At 36.9% G+C, this 19,263-nt stretch overlaps 1 protein-coding gene across 3 annotated transcripts in view; it reads left to right on the top strand.

Moving 5' to 3' along the window:
- Window positions 1–19,263, top strand: part of SPTLC3 (serine palmitoyltransferase long chain base subunit 3) — a 161,539-nt gene that overhangs the window by 43,457 nt on the left and 98,819 nt on the right. For all 3 annotated transcript variants that reach the window (XM_014585987.2, XM_006143659.3, XM_014585988.2), the window contains exons 3-4: window positions 8,832–8,986; window positions 9,847–9,995. In XM_014585987.2, the coding sequence (XP_014441473.1) occupies window positions 8,832–8,986; window positions 9,847–9,995 (304 nt within the window). The remainder of the gene's footprint in view (window positions 1–8,831; window positions 8,987–9,846; window positions 9,996–19,263) is intronic.

The following is a 19,263-nucleotide window of genomic DNA, read 5'->3' as shown; positions in this document are numbered from 1 at the left end:
TATATAGACACACACACACACACATATGTGTGTGTGTATAGGTGGGGGAGAGTTTTTGCTATAGGACACATGCACTCACCAGAAAGAAAGAGACAAAGACAAAAAGCGAGAAATTACTCCCCAGGGAGGATGACCACGCCTCAATCCCTTCTCCTCCATTCTCCTCTCTGGATCTTGGGCACACACGCACGCACACGCACCTGGTGTGAGTTTAAGCCACCAGGTCCAGGACTCAAACTATAGTCAACTACATGGGAGTCCAGTGACATAGCCATTACACCAACTGCTGGTCCCCATTGCTAATGTATCTTAACTAGGACAAAGGCAATTTGTGAAATAGATGAGTTATGACAAATCCTAAAAATGCCATTTCTTAAACACAGACCAAATTATTATGGAAAGCAATCTCTTCGAGCATCTTTCCTGTCCCTTTTATGCACTCAACTACTCTAATGCTCATTTGCACTTACTCATTTTCTTTACATAAATGGGATCGTGTCATACATATTGTTGTTTCATGACTCACTTGTTTTTTACTATGTATCTATGAATCTTTATATGCCTTTCAGGATTACACTATTCCTTTTAATAGATTCATGATAGTAGGACACAATATGGGTTTATCATGATTTATATTCCTATTCTTTATTATAATTCCTTGTTATTGTCAATAATTTGTCAATGAACAGCATTTACATTTATTCTAGGATAATTCCTAGACGTGGTTTTCTAGGTCCAAGGAATTTAACTTCTGAGAAGTACCGCTAAATCAGCTTTCAAAAGGCTTATGCAGCTAGATTCAGGTCAACAATATGTGATAATGTTTTTTCGCCAACACTTGTAGGTTGATATTATCAACATTTTTTTTTTTTTTGCCAATCTGATGGGTGAACATTTTTCATTCTTATCTTAATTTCCATTCTTATCTTAATCTTTATTCTTATTTGAATGAACATTTTTCATTTGTATCTTATTTCCTGATTAATAGTAAGACTAACCTTCTTTTAATATGCTTTTAGTCACCTGTGCTTCTTATGAATTACCTATTCATATCCTTTGCTCATAATTTTATTAAGTTGTTTATTATTGACTTCGAGGAACTCCTCTATGTTTTTATGACAATATCTATCCATTAAATTTAGGTTGATATTATCAACATTCTATTTCTTTAAAATTGTCTCACTCTATTTCTTAGCTCTTAACTTTATCAACATTATATTTAGCCACACATAAACTGTTAAACTTTTATCCATGAAGCACTTCTTTTATGTCTTCTTTGTTGTTGTTAGTTTTTTTCCTCTGGGAATAGCAATAGTCATGTTTAGAAAAGAATTATTTTTTCCATCTTGAAGTTAAATAGATTTTTCTGTAGTTTTATTCTATGTTACTGTACTTTGGTATGTTTATTATTTGCATTTATCTAGTATTTATTTCTATATGCTATGTGATGTTAAAGGACTATTTGTAAAGATATTTTTAATTGTCCCAATATCATTAAATAGTTCATTTTTATCCACTAATATGAAATATCATTGTGTATTCTTGGTACCTTTTTGAATATCAATTAGTGGTAAACATGTAACATGTAAAATGCATTGATTTATTTGGGGGATCTCTCTTCTGTTCCATTGGGCTTCACGTTGGTATCATGCTACTTTGATTATAAGTTTTATAGTATATTCTAAAATTTGATAGTTTACTTTCAATTATTACAGAAAAAGCCTGTAGATTTTAAATTAATAATTCTTTATGTGTATTATAATGTGTTTGTTTGGATCTATCATTTGGTTGCTGACTTGACTGAGCATAGGGATCTTAAGTTTAAAGTAATTTTCCCTGATAATTTTCCCACCACTGTTACCTAAGCTATATAAGCTATTTTTATCTTTTCTTTGAACACTTTTGGGATTTTCCTCCTTACCCCTGGATATCTAAAATTTGGTGTGGGCATATGTACTTATTTACTCTATTCAGTACCTGATAAACACTTCATATCTCAGTATTCAAACCTTTCTTCCTCTCTGAAATTAAAAAAAAAAAAAGTATTTTTGTTCTCTTTCTTTCTGTGCTTTGCCTTCTTTCCCTCATTCTTCTCATCCTCTCCTCATTCTCTTCCTCTCCTTTTAATTTTGCCATGCTTATTAAAGAAATATTGGATCTTCTAAATCTGTCCTCCATATTTCTTGACTTTTCCTTCATACTTTCTCCTCTTTGTCCTTTTCACTGTGCTCTGGAAAAATCAATCAATTTAATATTCTACCTTACTGGATTGCTTTTTTCCATGTGGACATTATACTCTTGATTTTTTTAAATCCCTTTTAAGAGATGCATTGTTCTATAAAGATGTCACTTGTATATAATTTAAATTCTTTTGTTGTCTGCTTAAATATTTTTATCTAATATTAGTGCTGCTTGTTGATTTGGTGCCCTTTTTTTGGTGCCAGTTTTCCTACAATAGTAGTGACACATTATTTTGTACTCTTTTTGTATTTGGGAATCCTTATTTGCCTATGTGTTTATCAGTCCTGAGTAACAGAAGAGTGGAATGGGATGAGTTGCAAGAACCACTAAGTTGTGTTCTTACTATATGAGCTCCTCTCTCTCCACACTGAGCATTGCTCTTTTCAGTTCCTGCTGCCCACCATAAAGCTTCATCCTGTGGACCAAATTTCTGCTTCTTGCTTATTAGCCCAAAAGGAGAAAGAGGAAGGGATCTAACTTCCTAGTTAAACACTCTAACTTTTTATATTTAAACACTTGTTAAAAACTAAACTTGTTATAATGCTCCACTCTCAATTTGAAACTGCCTTAATGTTAGCTTATATCCACACCAGTCTTCTCTACAAATGTCTTGAGCTCTGTCTTCCTTTGTTTTTTTTTTTATTGATTAGATCTTATTTATGTTCTTATCTTTATTATTATTCTTTTTTTTTCCTGCTTTTCCGATCATGTTTTTTGTTTTGTTTCGTTTTGTTTTTGTTTTTAGAGGTTTTTGCACCAGAAACACAGAGAGAGAAAGCGAGAAATCACCCCTACCCCTGGGAGGGATGACCATGCCGCAATCCCTTCTCCCCTATTCTTCTCTCAGGATCTTGGGAATGCACGCACACATGCCCGGCGTGAATTTAAGCCGCTGGATTCGGGCTTCAAAATGCGGTCTACTACATGGGAGTCCAGCAACGTAATCATTATGCCATCTGCTGGTCCCCTGACCATGCTTTTGATTATCTTTTTAGATGTTAACAACTTTGCTTTTTAAATACCTTTTTTGTTTGCTTGTTTTTGGTTTTGGTTATGTCATGGGAGAGAAGTAGAATCCATGCAGGTACAAAATCTATCATCTTTATCCAATCCCATTCCCATCCAACTCCTTAAAAATCAAAATTAAGTTCAGGTTAGGAGGTGGCATAGTAAGCATAGTGGTTAAGGTGCTGCACTCCCTCGTGGTCCTGGTCTCTGCAGCTTGAAACATACCAGCCGTATGTGTGTGTGCATGCCCAAAATCCTGAGAGGAGAATGGAGCAGAAGGGATTAGGCATGGCCATCCCTCCTTGGGGGACGATTTCTTGCTTTCTGTCTCTCTGTCTCTTGCTGTCTCTTTGGCAAGATGTGACACAAAGAAAAAAAAAAAAAAAAAAAAAACTCTCAAAAAAATAAATTAATAAAAATTAAGTTTAGTCACATTTACTTTGGGTTACTCATACTTGAAAAACCCATTTTAAGGAAACCAAATCATATTTTGTTAAATGCAATCCTAATAAGAGAAACAACTGTTTGCCAAAAGGAAATAATGATATAAAATTAAATAAGTTAGAACAGGAGTGTCAATGTAGATGCAAATTAATAACTGGTGTTTGGCAATGAATCTTTCTCTATAAAGCTGTGATTCTCTTCGCTACTGAATGGGCATGTATTTAAGTTAAATAAGAAGGGACATATTTCATTTGGCTATAAAAAACAAGCCCTTGGAACCAGCAGGTGGCATGGTGGTTAAGGGTGTTGAACTCCCACATGGCTGATTGCAGTTCAAGTCCCGGACCTGGCGGCTTGCTTTTCTCTGTTCCCCCTCTCTCTTTCTCTCTCTCTCTCTCTCTCTCTCTCTCTCTCTCTCCCTCCCTCCCTCTCTGGTCAAATTTAAATAAATTAATTAATTAAGTTAAATAAAATAATTCTAAAAAAAATAATAATAACCAAGCCCTACAGAATGGTCTATTAGAAAGAACATTTGTTTTGGAGCTGAATACAGTTACCAATTTGTCTAGTCAATGTTTCTGACTTTCTACAGATTTATCTATAGAACTGGTGGCATGGTGGATAAGACAGCTGGATCTCACATGGCTGACTCCATGGTTCAAGTCAAGGACCCAGCAACTGAAAAAGCATGCCAAGTGCATTTGCATGCATGCCTAAAATCTTGAGAGGAGAATGGAAGAGAAGGGCTTGTAGCATGGCCATTCCCTGCTGGGAGTACTCTCTTGCTTTCCCTCTCTCTGCCTCTCTCTGGCAAGCACACACACCCTCTAGAAAAAAAAAATTAGGATGAATAGAAATAACTTGGAAAAATTATTCATTACCATACAAGTTTAAAGGTGAACAAAGAAAGACTGTTGCATTGCAGAAGAAAGAGACATTTTTGTGGCTACATTTTTAGATTGGTTCACCCCTTCCCTGAATCTATCCCAATTAAAGTGATTTTGTTCTTATGGCTTGAGGTTCTCTATCATATTTAGCCCATCATGTCAGAAAGAAAAGTAAAAATGGTGAGGAAACAAGATATCAAAATAAATCTATAGAGAGACAAAGAAATGTCTTTTTGAAATGCTTGTTTTAAAAGCAAGTCTAGCTTCATTTTCTGGTGTAGTTAAAATGCCGTGGGAAATGTGCCTACAACCAGAGGACATTGACCTTTGGAGGTGTTGACTGCTCCTGAAGAGAGTTCAGTGCTTCTCAAAGGAATGGGGTGGAGTGAAAGCACACCCATGCAGAGGCAGGAAGGAGAGGGCCACGCCCCAACAGCAAGTCAGCTCATTCTTACACCAGATCCTGAATTCTAAATAGGTCTACAAGCTCGGGAGCACGTGGGCTGCAAAATTTGTGTATCAGATCTGGGTTAATGTTTGCGTCATGCACAGAGGAATAACTCTGGGTATTTAAAAATTCACCCTTCTGGGCCAGCCAGGTGGTGTGGTAGATCCCACATGGCCAACTGCATGATTTGAGTCACAGATCTAGAAGCTTGTAAAATAGGCTGGGTGCATGTATGTGTGCCCCAAATCCAAAGAGGAGAATTAAGGAGAGGGAAATGCAGTGTGAGAATGTGCACACATTCTCCCTGGTGGTAGTGTGTGTGTGTGTATGTAGGAGGGGGGGGGTTGTGGAGTGGGGTCAATGATTTCTCACTTTGCCTCTGTCTCCTGTCTGTCTCTCTCTGGGAAGTACACATGCCCTTAGCAAAACAAACAAACACAAATATTTACCCTTTCTTTCCGTAGGGAACTTACAAGTACATAATTTATAAAATGTATATTGAATGTGAAGATCATTCCCTAGTAGGCAGTCTTCCCTGATCCCACAGAATAGTTGAGTATCTTTTATTTCAGTTTGTTTATTTATTTTTTATCTCAACAGGGTCTCATGCCACAATCCACCCCCAGTCTCAGACAGCCCGAATCATAGGCACACATATGCATGCCCCATATCCTCAGGGGCATCCCAGAATGCAAATACAGGACTTTTCTTATGGGTCCTGTTGTGTTGACACTGCACTGTCTGTCACCCGGCCCCTGAATCTCGCCCTTGAAGAAGTTATCTCAATAAAGACCTAGCTACTCATTTTCACATAGGTACAAACTCTGGATTTTCAAGTCAGGAGGCAGAAAGTTTAAGCAGGGTGAAGTGTTTTTCCACCTTCTCAAGTAGCATGATGATGCATCTTCATAAAGCAGAGAATAGGGAAGCCACTTGTTTTGTCAAGTCAATCCCTAGTTTCTTATGATTAGTGGATGCTTCTACTGTAGTCTGGCAATCTCATGGCCTTAGCTTTTTCTACATGATGGGCCAAGATTTTGTTGTAACTGGTGTTTCAAAGGGAAGCTGGGGGTCACTCTGAAGACACAGCCTGGGAGGGTGGGTAAGGCCAGAGGCCATCCGGAGTTCAAGTCACTCCTTTTTCTGGGTTTGGTTTTCCTCACAAGCTAAATAGGCATTTGAACGCTATTATCTTTGTGTCTCCTCTACCCCTGGTACCTTATGCCTCCTGTGATTCCAAATCCAAAATTAATTTTCGCTTAAGTTTATAAATAGAACATTTCGGTTCTTTCTGCCTTCTCTTCAAAACCAAGTATTGCTGTATTTTGGGTAAGATTCCTTATAAAATCTGAAACCAAAGTTTGATTCAGACCTTCTTGACTCTTTTCTCTCGACAGGCTGTTTCTGTTACCATTTTAAATAAGGCTTTAAAAGCTATAAATATTTGAGGATGTAAAATAATTCATAAAGCAATAGTCTAAACTTTTTTAATGAAATCCAAGAGCAAATAGTTTGAAAATGAGTTTTCTGAAATTATGCATCTCTTTTAAAAAATACATCTTTTTCCTGTGAGAATATGAAAGGGTATAATTTATTATCGTAAATGTGTAACTTTTACTCATAATAAAATCTATAGCACTGCTATTTAGAAAAAATGCATTTGATATGAGATTTCCAAATTGACCTTGAGAAGTTGCCCAAGTCTATATGAAATAGATAGTTCCCAGTATGTATTTGTATATATATCTTTTTCCTGCAGAAAATCATAATTCCTTCCTAAAAAGAATGTCATTTTCAGTGAGGACCAAAGAAGGGGTGAAGTGACAGAAAGGGCTATGTCTCATATGCAGCCACCTCCCTAAATTCTATAATCTCAGGACCAGCAGATGGTATAATGGTTACATCACTGGACTCCCATATAGTTGGCTGCAGTTTGAGTCCATGACCTGGCAGCCTGGAGCTCATGCCAGGTGTATGTGCGTGTGTGTCCAAAATCCTGAGAGGAGACTGGAGGAGAAGGGATTGCAACATGGTCATCCTCCCTGGAGGTAGTTTCTCATTTTCTTTCTATCTCTCCACTGAGTGCACATGTCCTATAATAATAAAAAATAAAAAAATTAAAAAAATTTAAAAAAATTCTGCAGACTCTGTATTTTTCTCTAGAAAGTACCAGTTCAGGGAATTAGCAGACAAACCAGTAGCATTAGATTGTCCACAAATTCTTTCTACATAGTCTCCTTTGCTCCCTTGATAAGTCAGTTCCTATTCCTAAGGGAAAGGAGAGCAAAGAACCCAGAGAGGATGGGAAGGAGAATGAGAAAGCTCACTCTCGACTCTTCAGTGGCTCCCGTTACCTGCAGAATAAAGTCTGAGTGCCTCATGCACATGCTTAAGACATTTAAGACTCTTGTTGTCTGTACCCAGCTGACACAGCAGCCTCACGTACACACACAGAGAAGTCAGGGATGGCATCCGAGAGGTAAAGCAAAGCAACTGGGTTGGGATCTTCAATCAGGAGTGAGGTGAGAGCTAGTATAGGTTCAGAGCAAAGGATAATGGGCTATGCCTTATTTTAATTCTTACTCATTCTTCTCAAGTACATGCCATATTTCCAGCATATGGACCCTTCACCCTGAGAACATTTCCCAAGCATTCCTACCCATAATCATCTCATCCTGCCTTGTGGCTATCCTCAAGGCCCTCCTATATAAAACTTCCCTGCTTTCTCTAGCAAGATGTGGCTCTCCCTCTCACTCTAATGCTATGAATGTCCAAAGTACCTGGCCTCAGCTGTAGTTTCAGCTTTTGCATTTTCTGTCCTGTATTAACTATTGTTAGATGACAAAATTAGACATGTCTTGCTTTGGGTCTTAGGTGGTTTACTGATCTCTTCAGTCCAGGATTACAGTTCATGCAGAAACACAGTGCTCCGACTTCGGATGGCAGAGAGACCCAAGGCCTCCACAAGGCCTTCAACTCAGTAACCAGGCCCTCAGCCGTATGACAGTGTGCTGCCTACCAAACAGCAGTTTTGCCAACAGGCCCAACTATTCAAGCTCAAACATGCTTCTGAAAACATATTGAGTGGCTAAAGAAGATTATGATGATAATAAAAAATTAAAAAAGAAAGATTGGATTGCTGTATCAAAAAATATATAGAGTGGGGATGTTCATGTTTGAAAAAGCTAAGACCAAACTATTATCTCAACCATACTTTCCCCCCAACTAAACTACTGTGGTATATAAACTCCTGTTGTTATCCTTCTGATGGAATTCCTCCTCCTCATTTGTCACTGCCACTTGTTTTAGGACTTGTCTTATCTTGTACTGTCATCTTTGTTACTTTTTTTTTGGTCTATCTATTTCTTAAGGAAAGGAGAAAGAGAGACACAGAAAAAGAGGAAGCCAGTACCCAAACAGGGTCTTCACAACATGACCCAGCCCCAGCCTAAGTAAGCATTCCTGGTGTGTACAGGGAGAACTTGGGAGGCAAACTTTGGACCTCTCATGTGGCTACCACAACACAGTGTGTCGTGTTGCCACTGTGCCACTGTGACTTACCTGTAACCCTTATTTGTCACAATTGTGTTTCTATCCCACCACAAAGTAAGTGCTTTGGAAATGGAGTCTTCACAGATTTATTTGTGATCTCTTCTGTTCCCTCACCCACTGACCCTTGCTAAGAAAATATCTGCAGCTGAATTATTTGCATCGTTCTTTCAAGTCTTCCTCCCAGCCTTTAACTGCAAATGAAATACAAAAAGCAAGAGATGAAAGCTCACTTTCTACCTCTCTTATGACAGGATTTTGTGCCTTTGTATCAAGACTTTGAGAATTTTTACACACGGAATCTTTACATGCGAATCAGAGACAACTGGAACCGGCCCATCTGCAGTGCCCCAGGACCTCTGTTTGATGTGATGGAGAGGGTGTCGGATGACTATAACTGGACATTTAGGTGAGGCAGCCACCTGGAGGGGCTTGTTGAAAAGAAAATCCTCTTAAGGAAATTCTAGCATGGTTACCAGATTGCAGGTCTGAATAAAAAACAAGTCATGAAAGTGGCTGATCTTCTATCATTCAGCACTTTGTGACCCTCATACCAGTGGAGGAAAGAACAGTAATTACTTTGCCAGGGTAGCTTGCTTTTATTGACTGACTGACTGATTAAGATTTTTGCCATAGGTATGCATGCTCACCAGAGAGAGATGAGACAATGACAGGGAAAGTGAGAAATCATCTCCCATGGGGGATGGCCATGCCACAGTCCCTTTTCCTCTATTCTCCTCTTGGAATTTTGGGCACACATGCACATACACTTGGCATGATACTCAAGTCTCCAGGTCCAGGATCTGAACTACAGTCAGCCATGTGGGAGTCCAGGGCCCCAAGCACCTGCTGGTCCCAAGGTAGCTTGCGTATATCCTACTTAAAAAAAAGATCTATATCAGAAGGTACAGGACATAGAGTCAGCCACAAAGCTATGTTGACAAATCATACCCTTTTCACAAAAGGAGGTAGTAAGCACTACGGCTCTTGCTCTATTAGAAGATTCTTGCTGGAATTTAAAACACAGCATGGGTGTCATGAAAACAAGAAAACCGGGTACAACGAATACTCTGTGGCTCTGTATACCTTTCTCCAATGATCTGCCCAATTTTATTATGGGGTTTCTTTTCTCTAAGGACAAACCATTTTATGATGACAATAGCACAAATTAAAAAGGAAAGGGAAATCTATGATTTGGTCTGGACCCAAGATCTCTTTGGATGAGATCAAATGAGCTAGTCCTTTGAGCTCTCACATGTATCCCTACAGGTATACTGGAAGAATCATCAAAGATGTCATCAACATTGGCTCCTATAACTTTCTTGGCCTTGCAGTTAAGTACGATGAGTCTATGAGGACAGTCAAGGATGTTTTAGAAGCGTATGGGTCAGGTGTGGCCAGCACCAGACATGAAATGGGTATGTATACTCATTATTTTGAAATTTTGTCCAGCCAGGTCTCAGATTCCTTGTGGCAACTTCTCAAATCTAGTGTTATCCAGACAATGTGTTTCATAATTCTGTTAAAAATGTGAAAGAAAAGGGATGACAGCATGGTACTATGACCAAATAATTTGTTAATTACATGTTTTAGTTCTTCAGGGTACAAAATGATTATTTCCTGACCATAGTATCTAAAGCCCAATGTTCGTGCCTCCTTTAGCTAGTCTTCTTCTGTTCTTTCTTCCACTTTTCTTAATTAGATTACCACTGATTAAAATGATCTTACTTTTCTATTTGTATGAAGCTTGTCTCTGCTACTAAAAATGTAAGCTTCATGAGGAGAGGGATTTGTTTGTGAAAGGTTATGTTCAATGAACAAATGAATGATCAATGATGAAATGAATAGACAAAGTGAAATGGACTGCCTATTTTGGTTTTGGCCAAGATATTTTTCTCTTATTCCAAGAAGTGCTACAAAGAAAGAGAATAATGCAAGTTTACTTTTGTAGAGTGCTTTGTGATTCTTGGCATGTTGGATTTTTATACAGCATATCATTCATTCTTAAAAAAAAATTCTGGGGAACCAGCAGTTAGCGTAATGGCTATGTCGCTGGACTCCCACGTAGTCGACCGCGGTTCGCATCCCAGACCTGGTGGCTTAAAACTCACGCCGGGTGCGTGTGCGTGCGTGCCCAAGATCCCGAGAGGAGAATGGAGGAGACGGGATTGCGGTGTGACCATCCCCCCTGAGGGGTGATTTCTGGCTTTCTGTCTCTATGTCTCTCTCTGTCTGTCTGGCGAGTGCACGCACCCTATAGCAAAAACCTCTACCAGAAAAAAAAAAAATTCTGTACTATATCGTCTGCAGCACAGGTGGTGGCAGTCTCATTTTGTGAGGTAGAAATTAAGGATCGAGGAATCTAAAGGATGTGTCTAAGGTGGTTACTTTACCATACAAACTCCCAGCCTTACTGAGGGTCATGTGCAAAGTTTACCAGAACAGTTGCAGCCTAAGAGTCAGAGGCAAATCAAATAAAAAGGGGATTAACCGTTAAGAATGATATGCCAGGGACCAGCAAATGGCATAATGGCTACATCGCTGGACTCCCATGTAGTTGACCACGATTCGAGTCCTCGGCCCAGTGGCTTAAATTAATGCTGAGCACATGTGTGTGCATGCCCGAGATCCCGAGGGGATAATGGAGGAGAAGGGATCGCATTGTGGCCATCCCCCCTGGGAGATGATTTCTCACTTTCTGTCTTTCTGTCTCTCAGTCTCTCTATCTGTGTCTTTCTGGTGAACGCACGTTCCCTATAGCAAAAACTTCTCCAAAAAAAAATGAATGATATGCCACTAAATTATTCAAGCTGGTATAATAATTCAAGCTGAATAAAGTAAATTTTTATTTAGGCATTCAGTAAACACTTAGCTAACGTTCTATAGTTAACAGTGGTTTCCAAGATTTCTTAAGAAAGATATCTCACTTACCTTCATTTTGAGGCCTCAGGTCTGGTGATGTAACAGGAAATGGAGATAGGGAAAGGTTTTACTACCCTGAGAACAGGCTAACCTGCAACACCTGCCTCGGAGATGGGGTAGAGACTGGAAGAACATCCTCAACTATTAGAAGCACATGCAGTCAGTAACCTTTTGTGGTGTTGTTGCTGATGCAGTTTATAGGGTTTTTAAATGTTTACTTATTTATTTCTCCCATGAACAAAAAGACAGTGAGAAAGAGAGCAGTCCCAAATGATCCTAATTAATCTACCCCCAGCTTCAGCCAGCTCTAGATCTTGGGCACACATGCACTCAAACCCTCAGGGAAGTGTGTGGACATGAACCCAGGACCTTCCCATGTGGACTAGCTTTGCAAAGTGTCAGGATTGTCTACGATATTTTTTTTTAATGACCAAACTGAAGACACATTCCTGAAGATGATGCCCCCCCCCAATTCAGAACAGCCCCCTACTGCAGCTGGTGGCAGCTGAAGGGAGGCATTTTGACACAGGCAAATGATTGCCCTGAAGTGAAAGTCTGACACAGAATAGGAGTCTGATTCTACAGAGTCAGCAAACCCAGAGAAACTAGGGAGAAATGTGGTACTACCCACAGCCTAAGTTCTTTCTCCGCCAACTCACACTTCTGAATCATTGACCTTTTATATTTACTCCATTTAGCTGTCTAGGTCAAATTTCTAAGAAGTGGATTTTAACAGTTTTCAAATAAGTAATGAGAGACCCAAAGAAAAGCTTCCCACACTAATTTTAGGCAAACTAGAAAGACTGAAACATAAATACATGCAATCAAGAATGAATAAATAAAAGAAGGGACATTTGAAAGTATTCTGCAACATAAAAAATAAGCCTTACATGTAAGGATTAGGAGTAGCATAAAAACTATTTATTCTAAGAAATACAAGTAACTTTTGGAAAACATTTGTTAAGTCTAAGAAATAATTAATAGTGTGAATAGGCTAACAATGAAAATTGGAAATATAAAGGCTTAGCAATTTTCAGTAATCAAAATAGTTTCCTGAGGAAACAAATGTAAAAGTTTAACAACATTTAATCACTTAAAAGGAATTTCTGAGATCTTTGAAAAATAGTTTTCAGTGTTCTGGGATGGGGAGAAAATATAATTCACATTAAAAAGAAAAGCAAAATTTAAAAAAAAAAAAAGGAAATTACAAGGAAGCATTTAAAATACAGTAAAAGGATAGCATGGAGTATGCACAAATTTTGACCAATGAATCAAGTAACTAATATTGTCTACTAAAAATAAGCAGATTGATATTTGGCCATTAATTTAAACTCAACTATGTGCCATAGTTTAAAAAAAAATGCATACTACTAAATTGGGGCCAGATAGTGTGTTGTTAGAACCAATTGGATCCATATGGGAAAGTCTCAGATTGTGTCCTGGGTCCTCCTCCCTCTCTATGTTCTGGGAGCATGCACATGTGTCCGTTATCTAGGCATTATGAGAACCCTGTTAGAGGTCTCTCTCTCCCTCTCCCTCTCCCCCTCCCTCCTTCCCCTCCCTTCCTCCCTCCCTTCCTCCCTCCCTTCCTCTCTTCCTCTTTCTGGGAAGAGAGAAGGACAAATAAAAAAATTTAAAAAACTAAATTAAAAGTATTCCAAAGATTGAAAAGTAGAATAATAGGTACCAACCAGGCACTTGGTTCCTACTCCCTGCTGCAATCCCCACCACCACTATACCTTCAGTGACCAAAAGGGAGTCAAGTCAGTGGAAGGACCTACAAAGGAAGAGCAGCCCAAGATGAGGGTTGTTTGCAAACCTATACCTGCAAATGTTAATACTTGGCCCCCAAATACAGCTGAAATTGATACCTTGACAAATAGCTACAGAAGTGAAATGCTGCTTTTAAGATGTGAAATGATGTACTGCTGCTTATTTTAGAGTACAACTTAAATATAGTGAGTGAAATTCAGAACTAAGAAAAGTTTTAACTCTCTCCTGGGTCGATCTAAAATTATACAGTCTAATGTCTAATGGAGGTGGGAGAATGTATACTTTTTAAATGTGTGTGTGTGTGTGTGTGTGTATGTATGTGTGTGTATAAACTATCTCCTCTTTAATTTTTTATTACATTTAATCACTGTGCTTTTTTTACAGCATACAAAATTATCTTTCCCAGCATGAATACAGTGTATATCAGTCAAGCCAAAAATATTACCACATACATTACCATCAACAGATAATCTCTCATTTCTGTGTCTGTTAAATATTTTTTATTTCCATGATCCCCTTCTCCCCCACTTATTACCAACCTTCTCCTACATTGTCCTTAGTATCTAAAGTTGCTTTTCCTGCTATTATACTTTCCAATCCCTCAGTCTCTGCCACAGAGTACAGACATTCAGTATATTTTTGACAGGGAAATACGATGCCTCTCTTTCATAGTCTAGCTTATTTCCTTTAGCATTAATTCTTCCATATTTGTGAGAATTTACATTTTCAAATCCTAAATATATGGCAGAGTGAAATAGCAATGTAAAGTTATATTAAGCTTAAAATGTCCAAAATATTAAATAATAACTTCTACTGATGTTTTTTGTTGGAAACCCACTGGATCTTGGCTGTTCTTTTCCATTTGTGCAGGTTATTCTTTTCTTTATATGCTATTTAGTAGTGACAGTCTACTTTTTCCTAATAACTTTGTAAAAGTCTTGTGAAATGTTAGGAATTTTTGAGTGATATTAAGTTGTGAATTAATGAATTCTAGACTGACTAGCTTGTTAAGTTTTAAGCCTCTAGTGTGCAATATACTCTTTTCTTTTTTTAAGAATTATTTTTATTTAATTTTATTTATTCATTCATTTATTTTAATTTGACCAGAGAGAGACAGAGAGAGAGAAAGAAAGTGAGAAAGTAAGCCACCGGGCTCAAGACTTGAACCGTGGTCAGCAATGTGAGAGTGTCCAGTGCTCTAACCACCATGCCACCTGTTAGTCCCCAATATACTCTTTTCAAAGGTGACTTATCTTCAAATTTTTAGTTGAAAAGTCATTAGAATAACTATTTGCAAAAGTATCCTAAAACTATATTGATTCGTAGATTTTTCAGCACTGAAGTTGAAAATTGTATACAAATTGTTCAAAATCTCTTAGTATTGAACATAACTCTCTCATGTAAAATATTTTCATATTTGAACCTTGAAATTTTTGTCTAAAACTCATTAATATTTCTCCATGTAGAAGATTTTACTTGAATATATTAATTTAATAATAGGAGATAGAGACAAAGGCAGTGCTTGTTCTTCTTTCATTGAATTATGCACCAAATAAAGAATAAGCTAAACTTAAAAAAAAGATGAATATCCCAAATGCATTCTGCAAATACAAACAAAAAAAACAAAACAGAATTTAAACGTAAGCTATAAATCATTAAGCATAATTAAGAACTATATGTAAAGCCCATAATGAAGATAAATAAAACTTTTATATCCTCTATGAATAATATAATGTAACAGAGATATATATGATTGCTTATTATTCAGTGCAACTAGAAACTAGCAAGATAATGAATTATGGGAGGGTTTGGAAGGCATCAAGTCAGTTTACATTTCACAGAAACAAAAACAAGAAAAAAAAAGTATTAAATAATGATAGGAGTCTATGAGATACCCCTTAATCCTTGACAATTAAGCCAAAAAGCGTAAGTAAAGACAAAGAGAAAATTAGCATTGTAATTGCTGAGTTAAACTTATAGTTATATATTGAAGGGTGACCTTACGATCATATTGCCAGAGTAGTTTACCTTTTTAAATGACTGACTTTTTGCAAAAATTTACTAGATTATGCTACAAAGAAAATGTCATTAAGTTTCAAAAGTATTACCCAAATAGGTCACATTCTTGATTCACAGTGAAATAAAAGTAAAAATTGATAACAAAATTAGATGCAGGTGGTGACATATAGTACTGCAAGTAGACACACATGGGAAGTGTTCTGGGTTCATATTCCAGGACCCTCCTGATCACATGGGACCCATGCATGTGTATATAACCCAAACAAGCTGAGACTAGGAGGTGGATTGCAGCATGAATACACTGTTGCAGATAGATCTCTCTATCTCTGTTCTTTATCTCTCTCTCAGAAGAAATAAACAAATTTTAAAAATAAAAACAGAATCAAATTTCTGGAACTCAGACTGTGCAGTTGGCCATGTGAGATCCAGCCACCTTGACCACCACACCACCTGGTTGGTCCAAAGCAAACCCTTTTTAAAATAAATCAGTTGTAACTTTTAAATCCTCCTAAATGACTTTTTAAATATTTATTTATTAATATGTTCCATACGAGAGAAGAATACTCCCAATAAGTCCTTATGCTATGATCCACCTCCAGTCTCAGCCAGCCTGGATCACAGGTGCATATGCATTTCTAAATGTATAGGAAGTCCTCAAGATACACATCTGGGACCTTCCCATGGTAGTTTAGTATGGCAGAGGGTTATGTTCCCTCTGTGCCACTGCAGCTGACCCCTAAACGATGCTTAAATGAAAGTGAAAGCGAAATCACAGATGTACCATATTTAAAATCTAGAGTTATGAAAAGAGATGAGAAGTAGCTAGTTGTATACTCAGAGGTACATGTATAACCTTTCTTTTCTAAACAGGAAAGATTAAAGTTAGGAAACGAGGCAACCAATACAGCAAGAAATTTTTCAAAAGTAAAAGTATTGAATTATAAAAGTTAAAAACAGAAAATTATAAATTCTAGAAGATAATTGCTATTGAATTAGAAATCTATATTTTTTATTTAAGGTTTTTACCATAGGGCATGTGCACTCACCAGAGAGAGACAGAGAGACAATGAGAAGGAAAGTGAGAAATCACCCCTCAGGGGGCTGGCCACACCACAATCCCATATACTTCACTCTCTTCCTGGGAGTTTGAGCATGCACACACACGCACCCAGCATGATTTTCAAACGACCAGGTTTAAGACTCAAACCATGGTCAGCTATATGGGAGTCAAGCACCTTAATCACCACACTAGCTGCTGGCTCCTACATCTGTAATTTTTAAATAGAGGTAATTCTGATAAACATCTACAGTTGAGAACCACTAAACATAACCTTAATCCCCAAATTTTATAAAAATGCATTTAACAAAAAAAATTAATATTACTTAGAAAAATGTTGTGATAGCATCCAACATTATATTCAAATAGCAGAATATAATAATCTGTAATTATACATAGAGACCATAAAAATAGTTAATAATGAGACAGTTTATAATATTGAAAGATCTATCTTGATAGATGTTACTAAGCATTTACAAAATTCACTATCTATTTCTAATAAGTTTATTGGTAGACTATAAAAAAGAAATTACTAAGAAGACTAAAAATATCTACCTAAGACAAAGAGGCTGTATTATGCTTTGTGGTTAAATATTAAACACATTCACTTTAAGTTAGGAAAAAACGAAGATGCCTGTTTTTAGCATCATTTTTAATGGTCTTTAGTACCAGACAGAATAATGTTTATGCATGTTTTTACTTTTCAAATCAATGAATATTTACCAAAGAACTATGATATGACAGAATAAGAAGTATATGTATAGCAGAAGAAGAGATAAAATAAACATTATTGGCAGATGACATATTGTTCTCCTCTCTGGTTTGCAAGCTGTGATCTGTGGTAAGCAAGAGGTACTTGTTTAGGGGTTGTTCTTTGAGTGACTGTAGAAGTAAAGGGGAATTGAACAAGTAGGACAGTGGCCTCTCTGCTAACTTGAAACAGAGGGGTTTTCTTTAATCTGTTTTCTTCCATTTTACATTTTAAAATAATTTTAAAATCATTAGAGATAATAAGAGATTCAATAAATACCATTTTTTAAATTTAAAATCAGAGTCAGCCATTGGCTTAAGGCAACTAGATCCTACATGGCCAACTGCAATATTGAAGTCCCAGACCTAACACTTGAGAAACACACTAGACGTGTGTGTGTGTGTGTGTGTGTGTGTGTGTGTGTGTAAACCCTAAATTCTAAGAGGAGAATGAAGAAAAAGAAATTGTAATTTGGCCATCTCCCCTGGGGAGTGCTTTCTCACTTTCCCTCTCTCTCTCTCTGTCTCTCATGCAAGTGCATACACCCTGTATCAAAGTAAAATAAAAAGTAAAAATCAATACCCAGCACTAATTAATAAGAGAATATACTGGGGAAATGGTATAATAATAACAATAAGTAAAAATAGTAATCACTCAGGGAATAATCTTACTTGGAAAATGTTTAGAAGCTATTTGAAGAAAAACTATGAATAATTTATAAAAGATTTAATAGAACACTTGAATAAAACAGATACCATATTCTTGAACAAAAATATTCAGTATTGTATTTGTTTAAATTCTTCCCTAAATAAATACACAAATTGAACACAATTCCCAGGACATTTATGGGCAGAGTGGGGGTGAGTGGGTTTAAATAGAAGGTCTAAAACAAATACAATATTGCATACTCATTAATTGTGATAAGAACAGTCTTTCAGATTAGTCAGAACAGATAAAAATTTTCATGATCAGAGTTATAGTAAGTGATTGAGTATATAAGAGATTAAGTTAGACCCCTACCTCACCCTACATCTAGGTAAATTCCACCTATATAAATTGAAAGGGCATTTTCAGTTGAAATGTAAAAGACAAAAACAAACATCACCAAAATGTACTATATAAATAAAATTGAAAGTGAATGTGTAAATGAAGGAATTGAACACATGAATAAAATTAAGCTACTGGGATAATTTAAATACAGAACATGTTTTTGTGTGTTCTTCAATGAAGGCCCTGTTTTCTAGTTTGTCACTTGTGATGGTTTACCTCCATTTCTTCCTGGGTGAACTGACTCACTCTGGCATAATGCTCTTATGAGTGGGAGGTTCCATTATAAATGACCTTCAGACTGACTTGGGCCACGCTAGTCCAGGAAAACGGGCATTCTTCTCTGTTAGAAGAGAGGTCGCTTACTCCCTTCCCAACTGCTAGCACCAACTGTTCACCCCTAAGGTTTCTCCAAGCCTGATATATACAGAATCAACTAGGTCTTCATACTTCAGGAAACTATTAAGGCACCTCTGGAAAACAACCTTAAGGATAAAAGATACAACAAAATGAAACAGTGGAATACATATATACATATGTATATGTATATATATGTGTGTGTGTTTCTGTGTGTATATATATATATATATATAAATAAATGTTAACAGAGGCAAAATTCAAAGAATATAAGAGAAGGAAAAATATTTCCAATATATATGATAAAATGTTCATATTTTTTAAAATATAAAGACTCATATATCAAGAAGAGAAAGAACACACTACTTAAGAAAGAGGCATACAAGGGTCATTTCTCAACACAATAAAAGCTATCTATGAAACACTCATAGTGAATCTATCTATGAAACACTCATAGTGAATATCATCCTCAATGAAGAAAAGCTGAAAGCTTTTTCCACTAAAAATGGGTACAAGACAAGGATGTCCACTTTCTCCACCTCTCTTCAATATAATACTGGACGTCCTGGCCATTGCAATCAGAAAAGAGGAAAAAATAAAAGGCATTCAAATAGGAAAAGAAGAGGTGAAATTCTCTCTATTTGCAGATGACATGATTGTGTACATAGAAGACCCAATTGTTTCCATAAAAAAATTTCTGGAAGTAATACAGTAAAGTTGCAGGATACAAAATTAATATCCAGAAATCTATAGCATTTCT

Source organism: Tupaia chinensis, unplaced genomic scaffold, assembly GCF_000334495.1.
Source record: "Tupaia chinensis unplaced genomic scaffold, TupChi_1.0 Scaffold000101_1, whole genome shotgun sequence".
Classification (NCBI taxonomy): Eukaryota; Metazoa; Chordata; class Mammalia; order Scandentia; family Tupaiidae; genus Tupaia; species Tupaia belangeri.
This window is presented reverse-complemented; position numbering and strand designations above follow the sequence as displayed.